The sequence below is a fragment of the Magnolia sinica genome, chromosome 9 (assembly GCF_029962835.1).
Source record: "Magnolia sinica isolate HGM2019 chromosome 9, MsV1, whole genome shotgun sequence".
Taxonomy (NCBI): Eukaryota; Viridiplantae; Streptophyta; class Magnoliopsida; order Magnoliales; family Magnoliaceae; genus Magnolia; species Magnolia sinica.
In genome coordinates, this window is record NC_080581.1 from 23667123 (window position 1) to 23695116 (window position 27994).

A 27994-nucleotide genomic window follows, 5' to 3' on the forward strand; every position below is an offset into this window, starting at 1 on the left:
CTAGAGCACCAACGCCACCCCAACAGCCATTTTCAGGGACCTATTATGGATGTGGTGGGACATGGCACTGTGTGTCTGAGTGCCCCCGCCCTCATCTGCAGCTGCCGAGAGGGCTACAGCAGCCTCCAGCGCAGCAGCGACCGCAGCAGCAGCCTCCAGTGCAGCAGCGACCCCATCAGCAGCGACCGCAGCTACCTCAGCCGTCGAGGCCCCAACAACAGCAGAGACAGTAGTACAGACTGTCGTAGAGGCAGCAGCAGCACCAGGGACCTCAGACGGGACAAGCACCTCTCCAGCCAACTCAGGTTAGATTCTATATGGCCCAGTAGGACTTACAGACCTTCGGAGGAGTCATTGAGGGTATACTTCTAGTCTCTGCATGCATCCCCGAGTATTATTTAATTCCGGTGCTTCGCACTCATTCATGTCTGAGAATTTTTATCGATCGACTGGGTTGCCGATAGAGTTTGCTAGTGAGGGATTGATCATATCGATGCCCTTGGGAAAGACTACAGTATTGGGCCATTTTTGTTCATCTTGCTCTGTTCTGGTTGGTGATATCTTTTTGTCCACTCACTTATTCGTGCTGCCGATGTCAGATTTTAACGTTATCTTGGGCATGGATTGACTTGCTGAGTACCACACCATCTTGGACTGTTCCGCGAGGATAGTCACATTCTGTATACCCGGCTTGCCGCAGTTCCAGTTCGTTGCCGAGCCCAGAAGAGAGTCATTGTCTTGTTTGATGTTCTGCGCCGTTGAGGAGCCTGTTGCAGCATGTATTGATCAGTTGCTGATTGTCTGTGATTTCCCCGACATGTTCCAGGAGATTCCGAGATTGCCACCGCACCGTCATATTGAGTTCCAAATCGATCTTGTGCCCGGTATCGCGCTTATCTCAAAGGCCCCGTACCGTATGGCACCGATAGAGTTGTGTGAGCTGGAGCGACAGTTGGACGAGTTGCGTGAGTTTGGATTCATCCGTTCGAGCAGTTCTCCATGAGGAGCGCCGGTACTCTTCGTCAGGAAGAAGGATGGCTCGTTGAGGCTCTGCATGGATTACCACGAGCTCAACTGGGTCACGATCAAGAACAAGTACCCGCTCTTGAGGATAGATGATTTGTTTGATCAGCTGCAGGGTGCACAGTTCTTTTCGAAGATTGACTTGCATTTCAACTATCATTAGATTTGGGTCCAAGAGGAGGACATCTCGAAGACGGCTTTCAGGACGCTCTATGGTCATTTTGAGTTTTAGGTCATGTCCTTCGGACTGGCCAATGCTCCTGCGGTCTTCATGCAGTTGATGAATGAGGTCTTCCGTCCATATCTCGATCAGTTTGTTGTGGTCTTCATCGATGACATTTTGATATATTCGAGGATCCGTGAGGACCACATGCAGTATCTAGAGATCACATTGCAGACCCTCTGTGCCCACCATCTGTATGCAAAGCTGGAGAAGTGCGAGTTCTGGCAGGAGGAGGTGAGATTCCTCGGTCACGTGGTGATGAGGGAGGGTGTCACAGTTGACCCCTCGAAGATTGAGGCAGTGCGTCTGTGGGGCCAACCCACGACTGCGTCCGAGATCCGCAGTTTCCTTGGTTTAACATGATACTATCGGTGTTTCATTGAGGGCTTCTCCCGTACTGCAGCCCCGTTGACCAGGTTGACTTAAAAGGGCGCAGAGTTTATTTGGAGTGATGCATGTGAGCGAGCATTTATGGAGCTGAAGGACTGCCTCATGTCCGCTCCTGTCCTCACTCTTCCCTCTGGGAGTGATGGATTTGTTGTATTTACGGATGCTTCGTGTATTAGCTTAGGTGCTGTCCTGATGCAGCACGGGAAACTAGTGGTTTATGCGTCTCGCCAGCTTAAGGTCCACGAGCTGAACTACCCCACTCATAATTTGGAGCTGGCAGCAGTCGTCTTCGCACTGAAGGTGCGGAGACACCATCTTTATGGGGTCAGGTTCAAGCTCTTCTCCGACCACAAGAGCTTGAAGTACTTATTCTCTTAGTCTGAGCTGAACATGAGGCAAAGGCGTTAGATGGAGCTCCTAAAGGACTATGATTTCGACCTCTAGTACTACCCAGGGAGGGCGAACGTGGTGGCGGATGCCCTCAGCTGTCAGCCACAAGGCCTGGTGGCACACATGATGATTCAGAAGTGGAGGATGCTCGAGGATATAGCAGAGTATGACTTTAATTTTGGTCTGCAGTCTTCTATCATTTAGTTATCGAGCCTGTCGATTTAACCTTCTCTTATCACAAGGGTGATCGAGGCTCAACAGACAGATGAGTCATTACAGGATTATCGAGCAGATGCAGCATCTGAGAGTCAGACAGATTGCTAGATTGGTTCTAATGGTAGACTTCGCTTTAGAGGCCGATTATGTGTCCCAGATATTCCTGAGTTGCGCAGAGATCTTATGATCGAGGCACATCGATCGTGGTTTTCTATCTACCTTGGCTCGACGAAGATGTACCGTGATATGAGGAGACAGTATTTTTGGACGGAGATAAAGTGTCAGATCTTCAGTTTTATTGCCGAGTGTGACACATGTTAGCGTGTCAAGATCGATCATCAGAGACCCCCTGGTCCACTGCAGCCATTGAGCATCCCAATGTGGAAGTGGGAGCACGTGTTGACAGATTTTATCATAGGCTTACTAAAGACTCAGCGCTGTTACGACGCCATCTGGGTCATCATTGATCATCTGACAAAGTCGGCACATTTTCTTGCTATTCGTGCGACTTGGCCTTTGAACTGGCTTGCGAGATCATTCATCGAAGAAATTGTGAGACTGCAGGGCGTTCCAGTCTCGATCGTTTCTGACCGAGACCCGAGGTTCACAACCCAGTTTTGGAGGAGCTTTCAGAGAGCGATGGGGTCTGTTTTGCAGCTCAGTACTGCTTACCATTTGCAGACCGATGGCTAGACCGAGAGGGTCAGTCAGATCCATGAGGACATGCTTCGGGCCTGCGTGGTTGATTTCGGGGGTAGCTGGGACGAGCATTTGTGATTGGCTGAGTTCGCATATAACAACAACTATCAGGCGACCATTGGTATAGCTCCTTTTGAGGCATTATATGACAGACCATGCAGATCTCCGAGTTGTTGGACCAAGGTCGGAGAGCAGCGTCTCCTAGGTCTCGAGCTTATGTAGTAGATGTTAGATGCTATTGATATCATCAGGCAAAGGATGCGTACAGCTCAGAGCCGGCAGAAGAGTTTTACTGATCACCGGTGTCATCCCTTGGAGTTTGCTGCAGGGGACCATGTATATCTCAAGGTCTCGCCCATGAAGGGCGTAGTTCGATTTGGAGCGAAGGGCAAGCTTGTCCCGAGATTCATTGGACCTTTCAAGATCACTAAGCGCACTGACGCTGTGGCCTATCGGCTTACCTTGTCATCTCAGTTGTCTGTCCACAATGTTTTTTATGTCTCTATGCTGAGGAAGTGTGGGTCAGACATAGTTCTGGTTATTAATTGGCAGCCACTAAAGGTTCGTGAGGACGCTTCTTACATTGAGCAGCCAGTACATATCCTTGATCGGAAGGAGCGGGTCCTCTGGACCAAGGTCATTCCCTAGGTGAAGGTTCAGTAGGGTCACCATTCTGTTGATGAGGCGTCTTGGGAGCGCGAGGTCGAGATTCGAGAACGCTATCCCCATCTCTTTAATGAATGATGATATGTTGTATCTTGTATGTTATCTCCGATTTTATATGATGATGCGATGTTTATTCTTCCTTATGAGTTATGTCCACTTGCAATGATTATGTAAATTTTGAGGATAAAATTTTTATTTGGAGGGGAGAGTTATAAGACCCGTATCCTAGACCGTACCATTCCATAAGCTTCCGCGGTTCTTCTGATCGAATATCGGCAACCCTCAACCCGTATCTGACATTTGTACGCAATCCTAAGCCGAGTCCTACATTCCAAAGTCGGCCCAACCCAAAACTTGTATCTTAGCGACCGCGTCGTCGCCGTAGTTCTAATGTCGCGACTCGTGCACCGATCCGATACCCAGACTAGAAGATGTGGGCGCACGTTCATTTCGAGGAAAACGCCGTGCGTTGCAAATTTTGAGAGAATCTTTACAATATATCCCATCAATCAATCAATCAATCAATCAAGTCAAGTACACTCCATACCCCAAGTACAACAACCCATCCCTTCCCATTCTCAAAGTCAACTCTCCCTCTCTCTCCATCTATCACTTTCTTACAAACCCATCACTCCACCCATCACCCATCACACCTCATCCCATCCTTTTTCACCCATCACTTCTCTCTCTCTCTCTCATTCCCTCTCTTCACTCCCAAGCAACAAAATTTTCATACGTCTAAGCCTCTCCAAACTCTCCCAAAAATAACAAGTGTGGCCCACCCTCTCATCTCTCATCCCCACCATCAAAACTCCATTATCCACCGTCAAAAGTTGAGCATAGGAGCTAAGGGGGCTAAGTGACCAAGAAAAAGGCCGACAAGTGGGTGATCTACTATTAATTTCAATTTTTAAGGGCCCACTTGTTGTGGGACCCGCTTGATGTATGTGTTATAATCATGAGGGGCCCATAGTGGCGGGGCCCCTCCATCACCGTCTCTCTTGTCTCTCTATCTCTCTCTCTCTCCCTCTCTCTTTCTTTTTTTTCCTATTTTATGTGATGATGTGGCCGTGTGGCCCACCCGGATGGACCCCACCATGAAGCATGTATTTTATGCAAGCCATCTATAGGTGGGGCCCACTTTATATATGTGTTGTACCCACACTATCCACCATTTGATGGCCCACCTGAGCAAGCCCAAACTGTCCAGCGTCCAGGGACGTTGGACGTCAACTGAGAACACAAATATTAGCTTTGGTTCAAAGCTCTTGGAAAGGGCCACTCATATAGGGCCCACCTTGATGTATGTATTTAATTTAAGCCGTCCATCCCATTTCCCAGATCATTTTAGGCGTTGAGTCGAAAAATGAGGTTAATCCAAGTATCTGGTGGGCCATAGCATAGAAAACAGTGTGTCTACTATTGAAATCTACCCTGATGTTTCAATACGCCAAAACATATCGAATATTGGGCTTGTTTGGCTTGTCTTGAACCATAAGAGCCATTGGGCGAGGTGGATCCTCACGATGCAAGCCCCACCTAGGAAAAACCTCAGAAAAATCTTTAAAAAAGAAGATATAAGGCAGCCGCAGGTGCTGCTACTGCTGTGGATGGACGGGCAAGCAAGGACTTGGGTCCTAGCCATGGGCCCCACCGTGATGTCCATTGAACATCAACACCTTGCATTTAGTGGGCCCCCCTTAGGGCAGCGGGCCACCCTAAAAATCCGTCGTATACAAGACTCAGGTGGCCCACGTCACTAGAAATAGTGGGATTGAACCATCTGCCATTGAAACCCTTTTGGGTTAGGGAAGTTTTAGATCATTTTGAAATTTATTTTTCCTCTGCATCCAGGTCTGCGTGACCTTATCAACAGATTGGACAGTAGATAAACATTATGGTGGGCCCCATGTGGGACCCACTGATGTATGTATGTATACCCACACCGTCATCCATTTGGTGGGACCCATTGATGTATGTATATATACCCACACCGTCATCCATTTGGTGGGACCCAATGATGTATGTTTCCTATCCTCACCATCCACACCATTGGACGGTGGTACCCACCATGACGTATGTGTTGCATCCAGCCGTCCAACCATTTTGAAAGCTCATTTTATGGCATGAGCTAAAGAATAAGATAGATCTATAGTTCAAGTAGACCCCACCATTTAACAATGGTGGGAACAGTGACATTCACCGTTCAAAACTTCTTAAGGGCCACTGTAGTTCCAATCAAGCTGATGTTTTGGTTTTCACTTCATCTATCTCCATGAAAATATATGAATAGGTCGGATCCCAAAACAATGCATAACGGTGGGCCCTGTAGGAATTTTTTTAATGGTGGAAATCATTGTCGCCACTATTATTTGGAGTGTAGTCCAGTTGATCTTTTGATATGATTCATATATATATAAGGCCATATGATTAGGCTTGTCTTGATGTATTTGTGGCCGTCCGTTGAGGCCCACCTTGGTATATATATAAGGCCCATGTGATTAGGCCCATCTTGATGTATTTATGGCCTGTTGTTGAGGCCCACTTTGATATATATGAGGCCAATGTGATGCAGCCCATTTGATGTATTTGGAGCCCTTGGGTCGAGGCCCAACGAGATGTACATAAAGCCCATTATAATATGTGATTCCACCATGGTTATGTAATGATGTTCATGCCAGGCCATACCTTGGGAGCAATGATGGTTTGACATCCACATTGTAAGGATAATGTTGGTTAAATGTCCACATTATAACTCTCCCTAGGGCCCATCGTTAGGCCTATACTTGCAGTGTGTAGGCCGTCTAGGCCCATCTTCGTTATGAATGGAGTCCACCACCATATAACATGTTTAGTATAGATCCATGATACATGCTCATACAAATCATATGTATGCTTGATATGAGGAGTGACTGATCATAGCATATGCCTTCGAGCAGATAGTTTATGGGCTCCCTGTAGGCGGAGTTACCCTACATGAGCGCGCGGTACGCGCAGGATTATTGCATGACTGGTAGTGTGATTCATGCACTTCATATTTGTATGACATGATTACTGCACGCCCTAGTTACATCAGGGCTGTGGCCTCCACAGGCACATCGTGGATGGCAGGATCAGACCCTGAAAATACTATTTTTAGCATCGGGGCGCCATAGATGTCTCTGGGTGAACATTCCTAAACCCGATGGTACCAGAGGATGACTTCAACGTCGAGACCAAGTAGATATATGAGCGCACGAGGGCCGAATACCAAGAGGCCACGTATCCCACTGTGTCGTGGTCAGCTAGAAAGGGGTGTGGCCTTACTCACCCGAGGGTAGGGGGCAATACTAGGCTGAGTTTGACCATCTCATGAATAGGTCCGCTATCGACGTGCCGAATAAATATTGGCAGACTATTAGCCAGACAGATAGTGAGGTTTCTTATACTCACTTAGACTGCGCGCCTGGAAAAGGGGCAGTGCCATTTGGAGGATACTAAACCCTGGTGATTATCCAGAATGAGAACTGTACTGATATTTGATGCTCTAGTGATGAGCTGCATTGATATGTGGATTTGGATGAGGATTGACATGCTTGAGTTGCATCTCGCATCGCATGGTCTTAATATGGCCGATAACATTCATATCTTGCACTGCATAGCCTTGGTACGGCTGATTGCATTCATGTATCTATCAGCATGATTCCGCATTACTCTGACCTTGCATTTTGAGCACACTTATATTGCGCACACACTTACACCGCCCTCTAAGCTTTTTATAAGTTTATGCACGATCGATGCGTGCAGGTGACGTCAGGACATAGCCATAGCCTTACCGCAATTGGAGTGTACAGCCGAGCTTCTGAAGTTTCTATTATTATCATTATCTTGTATTTTCCTTCATATGCTTTGTACTCAAAGTTTTTTTTATCATAGTAGATTTTGTGATGGTGTTCTTGTGGTTATTGTTCGTGGGTTATGCTTATGGTTATGCTCATTATGAATAAAATTGATGTTAAAAATCCTCCTCGTAGTATCCCATGATTAGAACCTGGTGTATAGATGCCGGGAGCCGAGAATGGGGTACTATGGAGGTTGTCAGCGCCGGATTCGGCGATCGGAAATTTTGTGAGCCCGGTTTCCGAGTTTGGGGCGAGTAGTAGACCAGCCATCAAGACAGTCTAAGCCATTCATCTATTAGATCAAGGTGAGTGTACTCCTTCACATTTCATTCCCTTCAATCTCTTTGATTTTCTTCTCTTTGATGATGTAGGTTTGAGGATCCACTGATGGTGGACCCCATGGTTACTGACAATGAGCCATCCAAACCAATGGTGGGGAAACCACAAACATTAGCTTGATCCAAAATATAGGTGCGACCCACTCAGTGTGGACCCCATTATAATATTTCTAGCCATCTAACCTATTGATAAGGTCACACCTATTGATAACGTCACAAAGATCTAGGTGAAGGGCCCACACAAATATCAGCTTGATCCATTTAGAGAAGGGCCCATGTGGACATTGAAGTGTTTTTGTGTGATCCAAATTGCCTAATTTCTAGACCCCACTAGAGGTGATCAGACACACACACATACCAACACTCACGCACATACTCACAGAAAAAAAAGAAATAATAATAATAATAATAATACGTAACAGCAATAGTTGCTGCCGCAAACAACATGCGACAGTGCACACTGATTGCAGCAACATTGCTGCACTATTGTTTTCAGTTGGTGGGGCCCATTGTTGGTACTCACCATGATGTATGTACTTTATATCCATGTAGACCATTCATTTTCCCTAGATCATTTTAAGGTAAAACCCCAAATATGGGGCCGATCTGAGCCTCAGGTGGGCCACATCATAGGAAACAGTGCGGATAGTGAGACCAAACCGTTGAAATCTAAGAGCCTCATTGTGATCCTTATCTGCCCAAAACTGAGATATTAAAAAAACAAACAAATCAGGCACAACAATGATCCTTGTTCGAGACCCTCCATCTGGACTGTTGGGAGCAACAACCCTTGTGCATTCTACAACTGACTATGGCTCAAACCTTGTGGGGCCCCACTATTGGGAGCATAGGTGGACCCCACTATGATGCAGGGGTTAGATCCACACCGTCTATCCATTTTGCCAATTCATTTTAAGACGTGGTGGTACAAAGGAGGAGGCATATATGAACTTGAGGTGGGCAACACCAAACCCTCCTAACCCATTTGAAATAAAAAGTATATTGATAAAAAACAAATGACACAAGAAAAAAATAATTAAGAGAGGGGTGTCCTCTCTCGACGTTCTAGAGAGGGACACCCAGCCTGTCACGCCTTGAATTCGGATTCTGGCGCTGCTCATCCGCCATAGCCCGAATTCAATGTGAGAGCCTTCATAGTATGCCAATTTAAATCCCTAGCTAGGGATCCTTGCTCTTGCTCGGGTGGTAGACTCTTGGGAGTTTCAACACCCGGTCAAGGGTTCGAATATCCATACGAGGTGAAAGCCTACTACGTGAGTGTGTAGGGGTGTGTAAAAGAAAATAAAAAATAAATAAATAATAAAAATAAATAAATAAAAATCTCTAGCTTACACTAAGTTCTGAAAATGGAATCCCACAAGGAAGGTTTAAGAAAACCTATAAAACTAAGATAATGCAAGGATCTCCTCAAGTAACATGTATATCCATTAATCCATAGTTCAAGGTAGAATGCTAATAAAATAAATATATAATATCTCAAAACATAAACAAGGAACAAGCTCTAGCATTGCCAACAATTGCATTTTAATGTAACCTGTACATAACCAATGTGCTAAGCTTTAATGAAGCTTAGTAGAGTACATATATGTGTGCGCAATATACGCGATAGATATACAGATATCAATAGTAATATTAGAGTAAGCAAAAATGATGGAGGTCAACTATACAACTAGCCGTACCAAGGCTATACAATATATATTACAAGATAAAGTGAGCAAGGCATGTTATCATAAATAGACGTGATACAAGGATAAAAGAGCATATGATGAATGATCGAGTCATGGTGCATAGTATCGTGCACTGATAGGGGTCTCGCATCTAGGGCTACAATGCATGTTAGTCCCATACCTAGTATGTGAAGTAATTTCAAGATGATAAACTCATGGTCCCAAATAATCTCATACCTATTGGGGATCGTGGTCCACGATTGTATGTTACTTAGATTGTATTTACACATCCACAATCCTGAGTGTATGAATACGAAATACGATGTACTGTATGAATGCCATATACGATGCAACATATCAATCCTGATCTCTAATCCACATTTCAGTACGGTTCTCATTTAAAAATCATGAGGGTCTCGTACACTTCCGACACTGGCTACTGCCCATCTCACACATAACTAAGCAAGTAGAAAAGATCTCACTATCTGCCTCGGCAGAGGTGTGTCAAAACCCACTCGACTCGTTGATAGTGAATCCATTTTAGAACTTATCAAACTCAACCTAACATATAATCCTCAGCATTCCCTTCCAACCAACCCCGACATAATGGGAGGTATGGCCAACTAGTACTCGCCCCTTGTGCGCTCATGATTCCATGTGGTCTAGACATTGTAGCATCCCGTGATCTCAGAGTTTATGAGCTTTCACCCATGGACATTTGTAGCGCCCAATATGCCGTGACAAAATTTTTGGTGTCTATTCTCATAACTACCAATCATGACAATCCCATGGTGGTCAAAGCCCTGATGTCTCTATGGTGTACATGCAAATGCACTATGTAAATGTATGACTGCAAGAGTCCATAATCCGAATCACGCAACCATATCATGCAAGCCATGCATATATGTAAGGTGGCCCCATCTCATATGGTCCCTTGAAAGTCTCAAATCATAGGATTATCAATATAGTTCTGCCACACACAAGCAAGCCAACATCGATGACTGAGTGAAGATACCCCGTTTCAACACTGAGGTCTTGGTATCGATTCCCTAGTGGGGGTGAATAACAGAGTAGTGTGTACTCACAGTGGGGTGTACTAACAAGCTAACACACACACACACACGCACACACGCACACACAAAAAAAAAACAACCCATCACCGATGACATGAGTACCAACTACAATCTCGTAGCATATTCTATGATACATTCACATCCATAGTTAGGCATATATATGATATGCATGTGCATATGATCAGGCATGGTATTCATTACACTAAGCATTTATTAGTGTCGACGTTAACAAGCTAGGTATACTAGCATGTTACCAATCATGGTAGCTACATACACATTCTCATTTGTATATATAACGAAGGTGCAAAACACATGTGATAATTAGAGCTGGGCAAAACGGATCCGATCCGGTGGATCCAACGCGATCCTAACCAAACCGACGGCCTGGATCGGTGTGGATCGAGTTAGGTAATTCAGATCCGAATGATTTTCGGATCGGGATCATATCGTGGTGAATCCGGATCGATCCGATCCAAAACCCAATCCAAATGGATCTGATCCGATTAGATCCGACCTGATCCGGAGTGGATAAACCACATGCATTTACTGTGGGCCCCAACAGAGTTTACTCAGTAGTTAGCACTGGAATCAGATTGGATACCCCCCTGGTTTTGAAACTAAACATGAGAGAGAGAGAGAGAGAGAGAGAGAGAGAGAGAGAGAGAGAGAGAGAGAGATTTTGAAAGAGGAGAGAAAAAACAGAGATGGAGATTTAGAGAGAGAGGAGAGGAATGTCTGATGGTCGGTTCTCTGTGGGCCCTACCATGATCCAAAACTTTTATGGCCCCGAAAGGTTTTTAATGGTGGACAATCATTCAACACTGTTTCCTGTAATATGGTCCACTTAAGATTGGGATATAATCATTTTTGATCTCGTACCATAAAATGATCTGTATAAATAGATGGATGGCATGGATGAAACACATACATCATTGTGGGGCCCACAGAGCACCGACCACCAGCCATTGGCTATGGCAGTGGGAGCAGCCAATCCGTTTCCACAGTGGACGTCATTGACCCCACTGTTTTATGTGATATGGTTTACTTGAGATCTGAATCTGTCTCATTTGTGGGCCCTGACTTAAAATGATCTGGAAATTCGGGTGGACGGCTTGGATGAAACACATACTCATCATGGGAAGATTTCAACATGGACATTCAACCCTACTGCTACGTGTGGTACGACCCACCTAAGATCTGAATCGACCTCAATTTTGGTCACATGACCTAAAATGATCTGGCAATTTGGATAGACGGTGCAGATGAAACAGACACATCATGGTGGGTCCCACGAGTTAGACCCCTGTTCACGCCTAAAGGGTTTCTGCCCTCACGTTGCTGACTCTAGGGAGGTTTTCATCTGGGATGTTAATCCCCACTGGTTGCCGTGGTGTGGCCCTCTTGAGATTTGGATGTCTCTGTTTTGGGCCATGGCATAAAATAAGCTGACAAAAGGGATGGGCGGTGAGGATATAACATATACATCATGGTAGACCCCACGAGTGGGTCCGAACGAGCGTGTGTCCAGGATAAAACCTGAAATGGCTGAGGCCTGAGAAATTTACCACTGTAGATGCCACCTTTTATCCAGCGGTTTTTATGAAACAAACGAAACTTAACTTACCAACTCATACCTTGCATGTACGGACACCCAATTTGAGGACGAAAATACCCTTCCTTTTCATTGTTGTTGCTTTCACTCACGTTGCTTTCATCCCCTTTCCTCACCCCATTTCCACTAAAAAAAGACAAAAAACCCATTTTCTTTGCCCAAAAATCCCTCCACTGGATTGCACCATTCTCCCATTGGATTGCATCCTCTCTATACATCTGCATTTTCTCATCTTCTGAAAATGGCTGGTCCACTGAAGAAAGCATGCACCACAGGTATATTTTAATATATCACGTATTGGATGAAGCTTGCATTTGGACTTTTGGTTCACTTATGTATACATCATCCGATGAACATGGTGGATTTCAAATAAAACATCATTGTAGGGCGTAGCAAGCGAAATCGGATTGCGTACTGAGTTACTCAATACGCTCCTATTGTATTGAGTAAACTCAATTGGGCTCACCTTGAATGTATGTAGTCTATCCACGCCGTCCATCCATTTTTCCATCTCATTTAAGGGGTTGAGCCCAAAATTGAAGCATATGAAAAGATCAAGTGGATCATACCACAAGAATCAATGGGGATAATGATTTCCACCGTTAAAACCATACTAGGCCCAATAGTGATGTTTGTTTGTTATCAAACCTATTCATAAGATCATACAGACATGGATGAATAGAAAACACAATTATAAGCTTGATACAAAACTTCTGTGGCCCCTAAGAAATTTTCAACAGTATAAGTTCAATTCAAAATTTTCATGTGGTGTGGTCCATTTGAACATTGGATATGTTTAGATTTTTGGGCTCAAGCCATAAAATTATTTGTTAAAATGGATGGACGGAGCGGATAAAATACATAAATGATGGTGGACCTCACGGGGTTTACTCAATACCTCACTACGCAATCCGTTTCCACAGCAAGCTTTCTATGGTTGAATCAATGTTTCCTTTCATATGATCCACCTGATATTTGGATATGCTACGATTTTCGGCTCAAACCCTTAATATAGATGGAAAAACGGATGAATGTCGTGGATAGTCCACATACATTCAAGTCAAGGTGGGCCCAAATCAGTTAACTCAGCACGATAAAAACTTACTGATCAAAATGATTTCAAATTTCAAGAGTTCTTGGTCTATTTGACCTACTTCTCGGCAATATGCTCAAGTTGTTGCCGACATTCCTGGTTCATGATTGGTTGAATTCCCCGAGTAATATATGAATTTGATGTTTGGCTAGTTCAATCGCATTTCAAGTTCATTGAAATTCATGTTAGGCTAGTTCAATTGCATTTCAAGTTCATTGAAATTCATGTTACCCTCGCTGAATTTCCAGTTTGCCCCGCTGAATTTCCAGTTTTTCCCGCTGATTTTCTAGTTTCCTCCGCTCAATTTCCAGTTTTCCTCGCTGATTTTCTAGTTTCCCCCATTGAAATTCAACTTTGCCCTGGTGAATTTCATGTTTGCCCCGTTGAATTTCATATTTGTCCCGCTCAATTTCAAGTTTGCCCCTCTGAAATTCAAATTTGCCCAGCTGATTTTCATGTTTGCCCTGCTGAATTTCATGTTTGCCCCCTTAATTTATAGGTTCCCTCCCTCAATTTCTAGCTTGCCACGCTGAATTTCTATGTTGTCTCGCTCAATTTATAGGTTGCCTCACTCAATTTCCACGTTGCCTCGTGTAAGCTCTAGGTTGCCCTGCTCAACTTCATGGTTGCCCCTCTGAATTTCATGTTTGCCCCACTGAATTTCATGTTTGCCCTACTGAAATTCAAGTTTGCCCCGCTTAATTTCATGTTTGCCCCGCTCAATTTCATGTTTGCCCCACTGAAATTCAAGCATGCCCCGCTCAATTTCATGTTTGCCCCACTCAATTTCATGTTGCCTCGCTGAATTTGTAGATTGCCTCGCTTAATTTATAGGTTGCCTCGCTCAATTTCTACATTTCCTCGCACATGCTCTAGGTTGCCTTGCTGAATTTCATGTTTGCTCCTCTCAACTTCATGTTTGCCCCACTGAAATTCAAGTTTGCCCCGCTCAATTTCGTGTTTGCCCCGCTGAATTTCGTGTTTACCCCGCTCAACTTCATGTTTGCCCCGCTGAATTTCATGTTTGTCCCGCTGAAATTCAAGTTTGCCCCGCTTAATTTCATGTTTGGCCCGCTCAATTTCATGCTTGCCCCGCTCAATTTCAAGCTTGTCTCGCTCAATTTCATGTTTGCCCCGCTCAATTTCATGTTTACGCCGCTAAATTTCATGTTGCCTCGTTGAATTTCTAAGTTGCCTCGCTCAATTTATGGTTGCCTCGCTCAATTTCTACGTTGCCTCGCGTTAGCTCTAGGTTGCCTCGCTAAATTTCACATTTGCTCTACTCAACTTCATGTTTGCCTCGCTGAATTTCATGTTTGCCCATCTGAAATTCAAGTTTGCTCCGCTCAATTTCGTGTTTGCCCCACTGAATTTCATGTTTGCCCCGCTCAACTTCATGTTTACCCCGCTGAATTTCATGTTTGCCCTGCTGAAATTCAAGTTTGCCCCTCTTAATTTCATGTTTGCCCAGCTCAATTTCATGTTTACCCTGTTGAAATTCAGGTTTGCCCCACTCAATTTCATGTTTGCCTCACTGAATTTTATGTTTGCCCGCTGATTTCCATGTTTGCCGCTCTGAATTTCATGTTTGCCTCGTTGAATTTCATGTTGCCTCGCTGAATTTCTAGGTTGCTTGGCTCAATTTCTAGGTTGCCTCGCTCAATTTCTACGTTGCTTTGCGCAATTTTTATGTTGCCTCACTCAATTTCTAGGTTACCTCGTTAAATTTATAGGTTGCCTCGCTCAATTTCTAGGTTGCCTCGCTTAATTTCTACTTTGCCTCGTGCATTCTAGTTTGCCTCCCTCAATTTCTACGTTGTCTCGCTGAATTTCTAGGTTTCCTCGCTCAATTTCTAAGTTCCCTCGCTCAATATCTAGGTTCTGTCGCTCAATTTCTAGATTGTCTTGCTCAATTTCTAGGTTGCCTTGCTCAATTTCGATGTTGCCTCATGCAATTTCTATGTTGCCTTGCTAAATTTATAGGTAGCCTCGCTAAATTTCTACATTGCCTCGCTGAATTTATAGGTTCGCTTACTCAATTTCTAGTTTGCCTCGCTGAATTTCTAGGTTGCCACGCTCAATTTCTATGTTCCCTTGCTTAATTCCTAGGTTCCCTTGCTTAATTTATAGGTTCCCTCTCTCAATTTGTACGTTGCCTCGCGCAATTTCTAGGCTGCCTCGCTGAATTTCTAGGTTCCCTCGCTCATTGTCTCGGTTCCCTCGCTAAATTTCTTGGTTATCTCGCTCAAATTCTAGGTTTTCCACTCAATTTCACCTTGCCTCGCTCAATTTTTTTAGGTTGCCTCTCTCAATTTCATCTTGCCTTGCTGAATTTAATGTTTGCCTTGCTGAATTTCATGTTTCCCTCACTCATTTTCTACTTTGTCTCACTGAATTTTAACTATGTTTAATTTTTTACGTTATGATTCTTTAAGTAAGTAGTGAACTTTACTTTTAATATATTTTCCATTGCATGTTTGTAGGTGACGATTCTTGTTCTCAATTCCCAAACCCATCCTCTAAGTGTTCATTGAGATGGTGGTTCGACACAGTGAAGGGTAGATTAGAAAAGCATGATAGTTGGATAAGTCTATTCAAGCAATCCCCATTTTCCTTCTTATTGCACCTCTCATCCTTTCGATTTATAGGACTCGAAGTCTACTTCGGAACGTTCAAAGTTGGTAGGCGAGATGAAAAATGTCATCGCAATTGCCAAGCAGCGGGGTAAATCACACGCCAAGGCGATTTGGCGTTGTGAACGGGTAATGCATTCGTCACATAACATCAAGCCTGGTTGTAATGTGTTCTTTGATCATGTTTTTTTACTGATAGCCTACTTCTTAAACATGGACAGGTTTATGTGTAAGACCCATATCCTAGCTCGTACCAGTCTGTAAGCTTTCGCAGTCCTCCCGGTCAAATTCTGGCGAGCTGCGATGCGTAGATAGCATTTGTGCACAACCCTAAGTCGTATCCCGTGTTCCAGAGTCGGCTTGACTCAAGACTTGTACCCTTACGACTGCGTCGACACCGCGATTTCAACGCTGTGTCTCACGCACCAAGGCAATACCCAGGCCAAGAGATGTGGGCTCGCGTTCAGTTCGAGAAAAAACGCCGCGCATTTGCAAATCCAAGAGAACATCACATCAATCCCATCAATCAAGTACACATCACATCACATGTCAAGTACATGCCCCATCCCCAAGCAACTCCTAAAGTCAACTCTCTCTCTCTCTCTCCACCCATCAAGTACATGTAAATGCTATTCTATTTAGCTCCTATGAATGTCAAATTTTGCAGTGTTAAAACCTCTTGGAATCTGTATCTTGTGTAGCTCATCTTCATATTCAAGATCAAGCAATTCTTATACAAGTTCAAGATGTTCCAATTCAAGATTCAAGCAGCACAAGGTATGAACAAGAGATTCTTATACAAGTTTAAGTAAAACATCAAGTGATAGATCAAGCTTTCAAGCTTCAACTATGTCAAGACAATGTGCTTTACTCAAAGCTCAAGTAATCTTCTCAAGCTTAATGCTCATATACTCAAGTTGAAGCACAAGTCACAAGTACTTCAAGTTCAAGCTTCAACATACTTCAAGATGTCAAGCTTCATGTACTTCAAGATCAACTATCAATCGAAGCGAATGGTGTTTCAATGTTCAAATATCACATATAAGGTATGAATGACCTTAGATTGACCATAGGTTAGGTCATATTGATTGCATACTTAATTTGGGTCATTATATAATTTTATAGACTTTTTCTTAACTAGTCCTAGCTTATGTTCGACTAGTCCAAGATAAAAACATTGGCTCGACCACTTAAAGCAATTTTCGGGGTATGGCATACCAAAGGTAAATTGTATATGGATTAATAGATTTCTCAAAGTAAATCCATCAAGAAAACCGGTCTTAGAAATTCCGACTCTTAAGTGAACAAATGCTCGACTTCGAGTAGGCTCAACTCAAAGTCCAAGAACCATTTTTGGGTGGGGCTCGACCGTCATGCTAGCCAGCTGACCGTCATACCACCAATTGACACGTGGAACGGTACTTATCTTATCACGATGAAATATTTGAAATTCAATTGTTGGTCCGTGACCGCTTGAGCACCTAAAAGGCGAGTGAACTGCTTTTACACTTATAAATAGAGCACGATTATCAGAGTTTGATATCCAATTCATGCAAAATCAAATCAAGACACCACTCTTAGAGATAAGTTTGTGATATTCTTAAGCTATTTAGTGCTCATTTAATATTCTCTTTAATTTAGATTTTTACATTTGACTTTGAGTTCGATATTCCATTTTATTTGAAGAAGGGATTTAAGTTTTCCCCTTTATTGAAATCAAAATCAAATCAAGCTAGCCCGAAGTCATTTAATCTAAAAATAATTTAGAATCCTTTTATAAGTGAGTGTGGACATTGAACATCTACGTTGAACATCCACTTCAAATTGGTTCTACCGGCTCTCCTCAGATAACCAAAACAACAAGATTTTTCTGTCAAATCTTGAAAGAAACCAAAACAAAAAGGAATTTACAATTAAATGTAAAATACCTGATTATCTCCTTCGTTGTAGCAGCCCGGTAGAACCAAATCAGAGTAGATGATTGAATGTCCAAGTTCAATGTCCAGTACTCAATTACAATGGTTCTAATTCTAATAGATTTTAAATTAAACCGAATAGGGCTTGCCTTAATTGATTTTGATTCCAAAGAAAGGGAATAGCAATTCCTCTTATCAAATTAGATTGGAATAGCAGAAATAAAATCAATTAAATAAAGCTAAGGAAAGAGAATATTAAATAAGCACACTTAGCTTAGATAGAGCACAGAATTATCTCTCAGAAGTTCGACGAAGATTGGCTTGAATGGACTAATTAATTCAATATTTCTTCTGAGATTCGTGCACTATTTATAGGTGAGCAGATCGTGCAGATCGTCTAGGGAGCTCTTCGACTAGTCAAGCAATAATGATATTTGAAAAATCAGGCGCGATAAACTTTGACCGTTTCTACGACCGGTCGTAGGTCACCTACGACGTCGAAGAACCTATAACACATCGCTGGATTTCGAGTCGAAGATTTTCGAGGTCAAGATGCAATGACATCCTACGATCGGTCGAATGCATTCTGGACTGGTTGAAGCCTAACAGATTTCATCCGGAATTTGTAACAAACTCACGATTGATCGAGGAATTTCTTAGACTGGTCGAAGCAAGTCTAGGACTAGTCGAAGAAGGCCTAGGACTAGTCGAAGAACATACCAAACTCATGTAAAAAAAACATTCGACTTATGTATCCAAAATGACCTACTTCTAAGGTCAACCTATGGTCAGTCAAACCTCTATCATGAAGTATGGACATTGAAACATTAGGAACAAGTGACCTTGAAGTATGAGCCTTGAAGTCTTGATGTAGTTGAAATCTTGATGTAGCTCAATCTTGAAAGAGTCTTGAGTTCTTTACAAACTGCCTTGTACTCTTCTTGAAGTCTTGCAGCTTGAGTCTTGTCTTGTGAGCAGTTCTTGCATTCAAGATTGATCCTTGTACTTGTGAGCTTTGCTTGTTGTGAGCTTAGCTTGTTCATGAATGTTGATTCTTGAGAGAGCTTCACTTATGCAAGTTATATATAACAGTGATTTTGGCACCACAAATTTGACAACAGACAGGGATATAAACTATAGCACTTACAGATTGACCATAGGTTAGGTCATATTGATTGCATACTTAATTTGGGTCATTATATAATTTTATAGACTTTTTCTTGACTAGTCCTAGCTTATGTTCGACTAGTCCAAGTACTGGCTTGACCAGTTTAAGAATTTTCTTGACCAGTCAAAGGTTTGTTATGGATTTTTCAGATTTTCTGTTGAATCCTCGACTAGTCTTGGAGACTGCTCGACTAGTCAAGTGAACAATGCTCGACCAGTCGAGCAGGCTCAACTCAAAGTCCAGCAACCATTTTTGGGTGCAGGGCTCGACCGATCATGCAGGCCACCCAACCGGTCATACTAGCTAGTCGACCAGTCGTGGAACAGTCTTATCTTATCACGCTCGAAATTTTGAATTCTTTTTGGTCAGTTGACCAGTCGAGCTGACCTCTGGGCCAGTCGAGTGAACTGTTTTTTCACTTATAAATAGAGCACGATTTTCAGAGTTTGATAAGTCATTCAAGTAAAATCAAGGCACCACTCTTAGAGATAAGTTTATGATATTCTTAAGCTATTTAGTGCTCATTTAATATTCTCTTTAATTTAGCTTTTTATATTTGACTTTGAGTTCGATATTCCATTTTATTTGAAGAAGGGATTTAAGTTTTCCCCTTTATTGAAATCAAAATCAAATCAAGCTAGCCCGAAGTCATTTAATCTAAAAATAATTTAGAATCCTTTTATAAGTGAGTGTGGATATTGAACATCTACGTTGAACATCCACTTCAAATTGGTTCTACCAGGCTTCATCAAAGGAGAATATCCAGATAAGTATATTTACATTTTTTGTAAATCTCTTTTTGGTTTTTGAGGTTGTGCCAGGAAAAATCTCTTTTTGGCTTGTCTGAGGTGACCTAGAAAATTTCAGAGTGTGGGGTTTTTGAATTGTGTAAGCCCATCTGAAAGACACAATTGTAAAGGTTTTAGGTGAACCTTGAAAAACCTATTTCATAGTGAATGTCAATATCCCGAGGGAGAGGATATTGGGAGTGGAGTACTTGTGTGGCAATTTTTCTAAATAGTTAGTGTACACATAAGCGAACCAATATAATTTCTGGTGTTGTAGTGGATGGTTGTGGCTTTGTGTGAATGTTGTAATTTCTTTTTAAGCCTTTGTGGAGAATGTTGTAATCTCTTTTATGCAAGTGTGGGAAGGTTGTAATAGCTTAGTTTATTTTCTTTACTATTTTTATTCTCCTCTGTATTGGTTTGGGATTTTGATACACAGACTGTTCTAGAAATCAGGTTGTCCTACCATAAGCCATTAGTTTTTAGTGTAAGATTGTCCTTAGAACAACATCTGTATCAATCTCTTAATACTTGTACATTTAATGTTGCTATTCATTTCTGCCTTGTGAGATTGTTTAGTGCTATCTTTATTTATATCTGTTTTATTCCACATTTAATTTTTTAATTTGGCATATTCCTATTCCCCCCCCCCCCCCCCCCACTAGGACTCTTAGCTCGGCCTTTTTAAATGGTATCAGAGCTTAATAGCTTGCTTTAATTTTTGGATTAATTTCCTAAGCTAATCGATCTGAGCTTTTTAAGATGTCAATTTTTATAGCCTTTCAGTCACTAGGCCTCTACCTTTTAATGGCTCCAATTATGCCTATTGGAAAGTCAGAATGAGGATTTTCTTAAAATTCATGGATGAGAGCGTGTGGCAAGCCACAGTGACCAATTGGGCCCCTCCTACCACTGAAGTAACTAGTACTGACGGATCTAAAACTGTAAAAGTCACACCTTACTTTACTGCTCTTTAGAAAAGTAAGAGTAGTGCTAATGCAAAAGCTTTAAATGCGATTACTTACGCACTATCACCGGATGAATTCAAGAGAATTATATCCTGCGATACTGCAAAGGAAGCATGTGAAATTTTGAAAATGACACACGAGGGAACAACAATTGTCAAGAAATCTAAAGTCCAAATCCTCACAACCAAATTTGAGGAAATATGTATGGAAAAAAGTGAAACCTTCATAGACTTCTATACAATATTGAATGACATTGTCAACTCTATGTGGGGTCTTGGTGATAGAATCCCATAAAGTAAAGTCTGTGTAAAGATACTACGCTCATTGCCTAAACGGTTCAATTCAAAAGAAACCATGATCCAGGAACTTTGTAATACGGACAATATGAGGGTAGAAGAGTTAGTTAGGTCTCTACAAACTTACGAGTTAAACTTTAAAGCTCCTAAAGGTAAATCCATCACCCTTAAGTCTTCTAAAATTATTTCTCAAGAAAATAGTAATAATTCTGATTTAGAAACTTCTGAAAATGATATGGATATTTTAGCTAAAAAGTTTTACAAGATTTTTAAAAGTAAAAAGAGGGTTGATTTGCAAAAACCTATTGAAAAGAAAAGATCTAGATCTAAAAATTGGAAATCGTTAAAAGACAATCAATGCTATAACTGCCATGAATATGGGCATCTAACAAATAAATGTCCTAAGAAGGACAAGTCTAAAAAGAAAGGTATGTTAGCTACATGAGATGATTCTTCTTGCTCTGAAGTTCCTTCTTGATCAGAAGATTCTGACACCGAGTCGGCTAATGATGTTAAAGCCCTAATGACTCTAGCAAAATTCACTTTTTCAGATAATGATGATTCAACTAGTAAAGAAAATCTGAATAATGACCATGAAAATGAAGAAGATCTTCAAGATGCTTATTGTAAGACCCGTGTCCTAATCCGTACCATTCCATAGGCTTCCGCAGTTCTTCCGGTCGAATTCCGGCAATTCTCGACCCGTATCCGATATTTGCGCGTGATCCTAAGCTGGGTCCTACATACCAAAGTTGGCTCAACCCAAAACTTGTATCCTAGCGACCGCACCGTCACCACGGTTCTAATGCCGCGACTCGCACACCGAAACAATACCCAGGTCAGAAGATGTGGGCCTGCGTTCATTCCGAAGAAACGCCGCGCGTTGTGAATTTGAGGGAATCTCTACGACATGTCCCATTAATCAATCAATCAATCAATGTCAAGTACAAGCCATACCCTAAGTACAACAACCATCCCTCTTTTTCCATAAGTCAACTCTCTCCCTCCCCTCACCATTCCTCTTTTACAAAAAAATCAAACTCACCCATACCTCCCATCCCCTTCCATACATCATCCCTTCCATATCATCCCATCACCCCTTTTTCTCTCTCATTTCTCAAATATCCCAAGCAACAAGCTTCATACGTCCAAGCCTCCCCAAGCTCTCTCCCAAATACTAAGTGTGGCCCACCCTCTCATCTCTCATCCCTACCATCAAAACCCCATCATCCACCGTTAAAAGTTGAGCATAGGAGCAAACAAGCCTAAGGGAGCAAGAAGGAGGCCAGTAAAGTGGGTGATCCACCGTTAAATTCTTATTTTTGGGCCCACTTGTTGGTGGGACCCATTTTGATGTATGTAATGTAACCACGAGGGGCCCATAGTGGCGGGGCCCCTCTATCACCATCTCTCTCATTCTTCTCTCTCTCTCTCTCCTTCTTTATCCTCCCCCTAGAATGATGTGGGCCCCACCGATTATTGTTAAATCTACTCCATCCATCAGACGGTGTGGCCCACCACATTTCAGGAGAGATCCACCATCTATATAGTATATATAGTACACTATATTTATATTATCATAATATTATATTAATATATATATATGCATGGTGGGCCACGTGCATGCGGTACCCACCATGACGATTGTGTTATATCCATGCCGTCCAGCGTCCCTGGAGGCTGGACATAGGGTGTGGCCAACATGGAGTGCGTGTACTGCCATGGGTGTGTACTAACGGCAGCAAAAAAAAAGAAGAAAAAAATGGTTTTTGGGTTGGCCAGTTAAGCAAGCCCCACCTTGATGTATCAATCCAATCCACACTGTCCATTCCATTCCATTCCCCACTTGACTTTAGGCGTTGAGCAGAAATTTGAGACCAATCTGATTCTCAGGCAGGCCATACCATAGGAAATAATGTTATTAGCATTAAAACCCACCTTGATTCTTCTATTCGCCAAAAACACGTCGCATATTGGTATCATTTGGTCCATCATGGGCTGCAGAATCTAATGGCTGGGTCGGATCGATCTAATGTGGGCCTTACCACGAAAAAACCACAGAAAAATAGTTTTTAAAAATAATAATAATAACAAATAGCAGCAGCGCGTCTACTGCGGCCATCCTGAGGATAGCGTCCTTTGCGCGCACGGACGAGGAGGCAGGGACCCACAGTACCAGCCGTGGGCCCCACCGTGATGGGTGTTGCCATCAACACCGTGCATTAGGTGGGCCCCTTAGGGCAGTGGGCCCCCTCCCAAAAATCAGCCGGATACAAACTCAGGTGGCCCACATGGCTGGAAACAGTAAGGATTGAACGTCTGCCATTGAAACCCTTTTTGGGGTCAGAAGTTTTGGATCAATATGAAATTTGTTTTTCCTCCTCAATCCAGGTCTGTGTGACCTTATCAACCGGTTGGGTGGAAAATAAACATTATGGTGGGCCCAGGTCCATGTGACCTTATCAATAGGATTGGGTGGAAAATAAACATTTTTGGTGGGCCTCAGGTCTGTATGACCTTGTCAACAGGATGGGTGGAAAATAAACATTATGGTGGCCCTACTTGGGACCCACTTATGTATGTATTGTATCCACACCTTTCATCAATGTGGACCTCCACCATGAAGTATGTGATTTATCTATGCCATCCATCCCTATGGGACCTACCATGATGCATGTGTTGCACCCAAACCGTCCAACCATTTTGGAAGCTCATTCTAAGGTTTGAGACTAAAAATAAGATAGATCTGTAGTTCAAGTAGAACCCACCATTTAGAAATAGTGGGGACAGTGACATTCACCGTTCAAAACTTCTTAAGGGCCACGATAGTTCCGATCAAGCCGATGTTTTGCTCCATTTATCTCCATGTTAACGTATGAATAGGTCGGATCCCAAAAGAAAAATACATAATAGTAGGCCCTGTAGGAATTTTAACAGTGGAGATCATTGTCGCCACTATTATTTGGAGTGTTGTCCAATTGATCTTTTGATATGATTCATGTATACATGAGGCCCATGTGATTAGAGGCCCATCTTGATGTATTTGTGGTCCGATGTTGAGGCCCACCTGGATATATATGAGGCCCATGTGATTAGAGGCCCATCTTGATGTATTTGTGGCCCAATGTTGAGGCCCACCTGGATATATATAAGGCCCATGTGATGCGGCCCATTTGATGTATTGGAGTCCTTGGGTCGAGGCCCAACGGGATGTACATAAGGCCCATTGAAATGTGCGATTCCACCATGGTTTATGTGATGTTGTTTTAGCGGCCATGCCTTGAGAACAATGATGGTTTGACGTCCACATTGTGAGAGCAATGATGGTTAAATGTCCGCATTGTAACTCTCCCTAAGGCCCATCGATAGGACCATACTTGTAGGGTGTAGGCCATCTAGGCTCATCTTCGTTATGAACGGAACCCATCATTATATAACATGTTTAGTATAGATCCATGATTCATGATCATACACATCATATGTATGCTTGATATGAGGAGTGACTGATCATAGCATATGCCCTCGGGCAGATTGTTTATGGGCTCCCTGATAGGCGGATTTCCCCACATGAGCACGGTATGCGCAGGATTGTTGCATGTCTGGTAGGGTGATTCATGCACTTGCATTTGTGTGATTGTGATTATTGTATGCCCTAGCGACATCAGGGCCATAGCCTCCACAGACACATCGTGAGTGGTTGGATTGGATACTGAAAATACTGATTCTAGTATCGGGGCGCCATAGATGTCCCTGGGTGAAAATTCCTAAACCCGATGGTACTAGAGGATGACTCTAATGTCGAGATCGAGTGGATTCATGAGCACATGAGGGCCAAATATCAGGAGGTCGTGTCTCCTGCTGTGTCGTGGCCGGTCAGTTGGAAAGGGGTGTGGCTTTACCCACCCGAGTGTAGGGAGCATTACTAGGTTGAGTTTCACCAGCTCGTGAATGGATCCGCTATCGACGTGCCGGATAGGTATTGGTAGACTATTTGCCAGGCGGATAGTGAGGTTTCTTGCGCTTACTTAGATCGTGCGGCTGGGAGAGCGGCAGTGCTATTTGGAGTGTACTAGACCCTGGTGATTATCCAGAATGAGAACTGTACTGATATATGATGAGGATTGGCATGCTTGAACTGCATCTCACATCGCATGGTCTTAACATGGCCGATAGCATTCATATCTTGCACTGCATAGCCTTGGTACGGCTGATTGCATTCATGTACTCATCAGCATGATTCCGCATTTCTCTGACCTTGCATTCTAAGTACGCTTATATTGCACACACACTTACACCACCTCTAACCTTTCCATAAGCTTATACACGATTGATGCGTGCAGGTGACGCCAGGACGCAACCGTAGCCTTGTCGCAGTTGGAGTGTGTAGTCGAGCTTTTTGAGTTTCTGTTATTATCATTATCTTATATTTCCCTTCATACGCACTGTATTTAAAGTTTTTTATCATAGTGAATTTTGTGATGGTGTTCTTGTAGTTATTTTTCATGGGTTATGCTTATAGTTATACTTATACTGAATCAAAATTATGCTTGAAATCCTCCTTGTAGGATCCCAGGATGGGATCCTGGTGTGTAGATGCCGGGAGCCGAGAATGGGGTACTACGGAGGCTGTCGGCATCGGATTTGGTGATTGAAAATTTTGTGAGCCCGATTTCTGAGTTTGGGGTGTGACAGAAGTTGGTATCAGAGCATAACTTGGGAATAACCGAGAACAACATCACATATTTACTATGAATCTAGGTTCTGAGTGCGTAACCTTCCGATTGAATTCCGTAACGTGTGGTTCTCAAGGTTAATTGGCATCCTTATTCTTCCTATAAGACATGCTGCTCAGGAGAGTGACCCGATCGACCCCCTCTCCACCACCTGAGGCTCCAGCTTTACTACCTACAGCTCCCGTTCCACCCCCTGAGATCTCTGCTCCCCATCCTAAGGATGTTATTCCTCCACCTGAGGCCGGTGCGGATTCAACCATACCTGTGAGTGTCTCTCAGTTATAGCAGATGTTACAGGCTGTGACAGCTGCACTTTAGGGATAGGGCAGGCGCTCAGTTTACACGCGAGCGTCCTTCTTCGTGAGTTCAGACAGCTCAATCCTTCGCGTTTCTAGGGCGAGTCAGATCTGATAACAGCTGAGAGGTGGCGCTCTAATGTGGAGAAGATTTTTGACACAGGCGTGTACAACCGAGCAGCGAGTCCAGTTGACAGTGTTTCTTCTCTAGGGCGAGGCTGAGCACTGGTGGACCTCCATTACCCGTGTTGCAGGGCCTGATTATATCTGAACATGGGATGATTTTAGAAACCAATTCGAGCAGCAGTATTTTCCTAACCACATTCGTTGTCAGAAAGCATTAGAGTTTGAGACTCTGGTGCAGGGGGACATGTCCGTGGTGCAGTACGCAGCCCGTTTTGTTGCATTATCAAGGTTTGCGCCATATCTAGTTGACGATGAGGGGCGGAAGGCCCGCCGTTTCGAGAACGGCTTGCGTTACGGTTTTCGAGGCCGTGTTATAGGGCATGAGCTCCCGACTTTCCAGGCGGTAGTGCGGAGGGCTCAGATTTATGAGACTGAGTGGGCCGGCGGGCAGAGCGATCGAGATCAGAGGAGGGGTCGAAAGAGGCAGGCCCCATCCAGTAGCTCCCAATAGCATCGACGACCACAAAGGTAAGGAGCCACCCACCTTCTAGAGCACCAACAACCCAGTAGCACCTCCAACGCCACCCCAGCAGCGTTTATAGGGACTTATTTTGGATGTGGTGGGACAAGGCACCGCCTGTTTGAGTGCCCTCGCCCTCATCTGCAGTAGTCGAGAGGGCCACAGCAACCTCCACGGTAGCAGCGACCTGAGTAGCAACCTCCAGCATAGCAGCGACCCCATTAGCACCGATCACAGCCACCTCAGCTGCCGAGGCCCCAGCAGCAGCAGAGACAACAACACAAGCCGCCACAGAGGCATTAGCAGCACCAGGGACCTCAGAGGGGACAAACACCTCCTCAACCAGCTCAGGCTAGGTTCTACGCGACTCAGCAGGATCCGCAGTCATCTGAAGGAGTCATTGAGGGTATTCTTTGTGTCTCCGCATGTATCGCACGTGTACTGTTTGATTCCGGTGCATCGCATTCATTCATGTCCGAGGATTTTTGTTATTCGACTAGATTGCTGACAGAGTCTGCCCGCGAGGGGTTGACCGTATCGACACCCTTGGGGAAGACTACAGTGTTGGGCCGTTTCTATTCATCTTGCCCGGTTCTGGTCGGTGATATCTTTTTACTGGCCGATTTATTTGTGCTGCCGATGTCAGATTTCGACATCATCCTGGGCATGGATTGGCTTGCCGAGTACCACGCCATGTTGGACTGTTCCACGAGGACCGTCACATTCTGTATACCCGACTTGCTACAGTTCCAGTTCATTGCCGAGCTTAGAGGAGAGTCGTTGTCTTGCCTCATGTCTTGCGCAGTTGAGGAGCCCGTTGCCTTGTGTATCGATTAGTTGCCGGTGGTCTGTGATTTTTCTGATGTGTTTCAGGAGATTCAGGGATTACCGCCGCGTCGGCATATTGAGTTCTAGATCAATCTTGTGCCCGGTACCGCGCCTATATCGAAGGCTCTGTATCATATGGCACCGATGGAGTTGCGTGAGTTACAGCAACAGTTGGACAAGTTACGTGAGTTGGGATTTATTCGTCCAAGCAGTTTTCCTTAGGGAGCACCGGTACTCTTCGTCAGGAAGAAGGATGGCTCATTGAGGCTTTACGTAGATTATTGCGAGCTCAACCGGGTCACGATCAAGAACAAGTACCCACTCCCGAGGATAGATGATTTGTTTGATCAGCTACAGGGTGCACAGTTCTTTTTGAAGATTGACCTGCGTTCTAGTTATCATCATATTTGGGTCAGAGAGGAGGATATCC

At 43.6% G+C, this 27994-nt stretch overlaps 1 protein-coding gene across 1 annotated transcript; it reads right to left on the reverse strand.

Moving 5' to 3' along the window:
* Positions 1–27530, reverse strand: LOC131254911 (uncharacterized). Its single transcript, XM_058255615.1, has 4 exons — positions 27417–27530; positions 26851–27088; positions 12222–12452; positions 1–290 (listed from the first exon to the last, which is right to left on the reverse strand). Exons 1-4 carry the CDS (start codon positions 27528–27530, stop codon positions 1–3), a joined length of 873 nt encoding a protein of 290 aa, XP_058111598.1.
* Positions 27531–27994: the final 464 nt, after the last annotated feature.

Coding starts and splice junctions, on each gene's coding strand:
- LOC131254911 (XM_058255615.1), bottom strand. CDS start 27,530: ATGAGGCAAGACAACGACTCTCCTCTAAGCTCGGCAATGAACTGGAAC. Junction 27,089..27,416: donor CCAACATGGCGTGGTACTCG/GCAAGCCAATCC, acceptor CGTAGAACCTAG/CCTGAGCTGGTTGAGGAGGT. Junction 291..12,221: donor TGGGTGTCCGTACATGCAAG/GTATGAGTTGGT, acceptor AGTTGGCTGGAG/AGGTGCTTGTCCCGTCTGAG.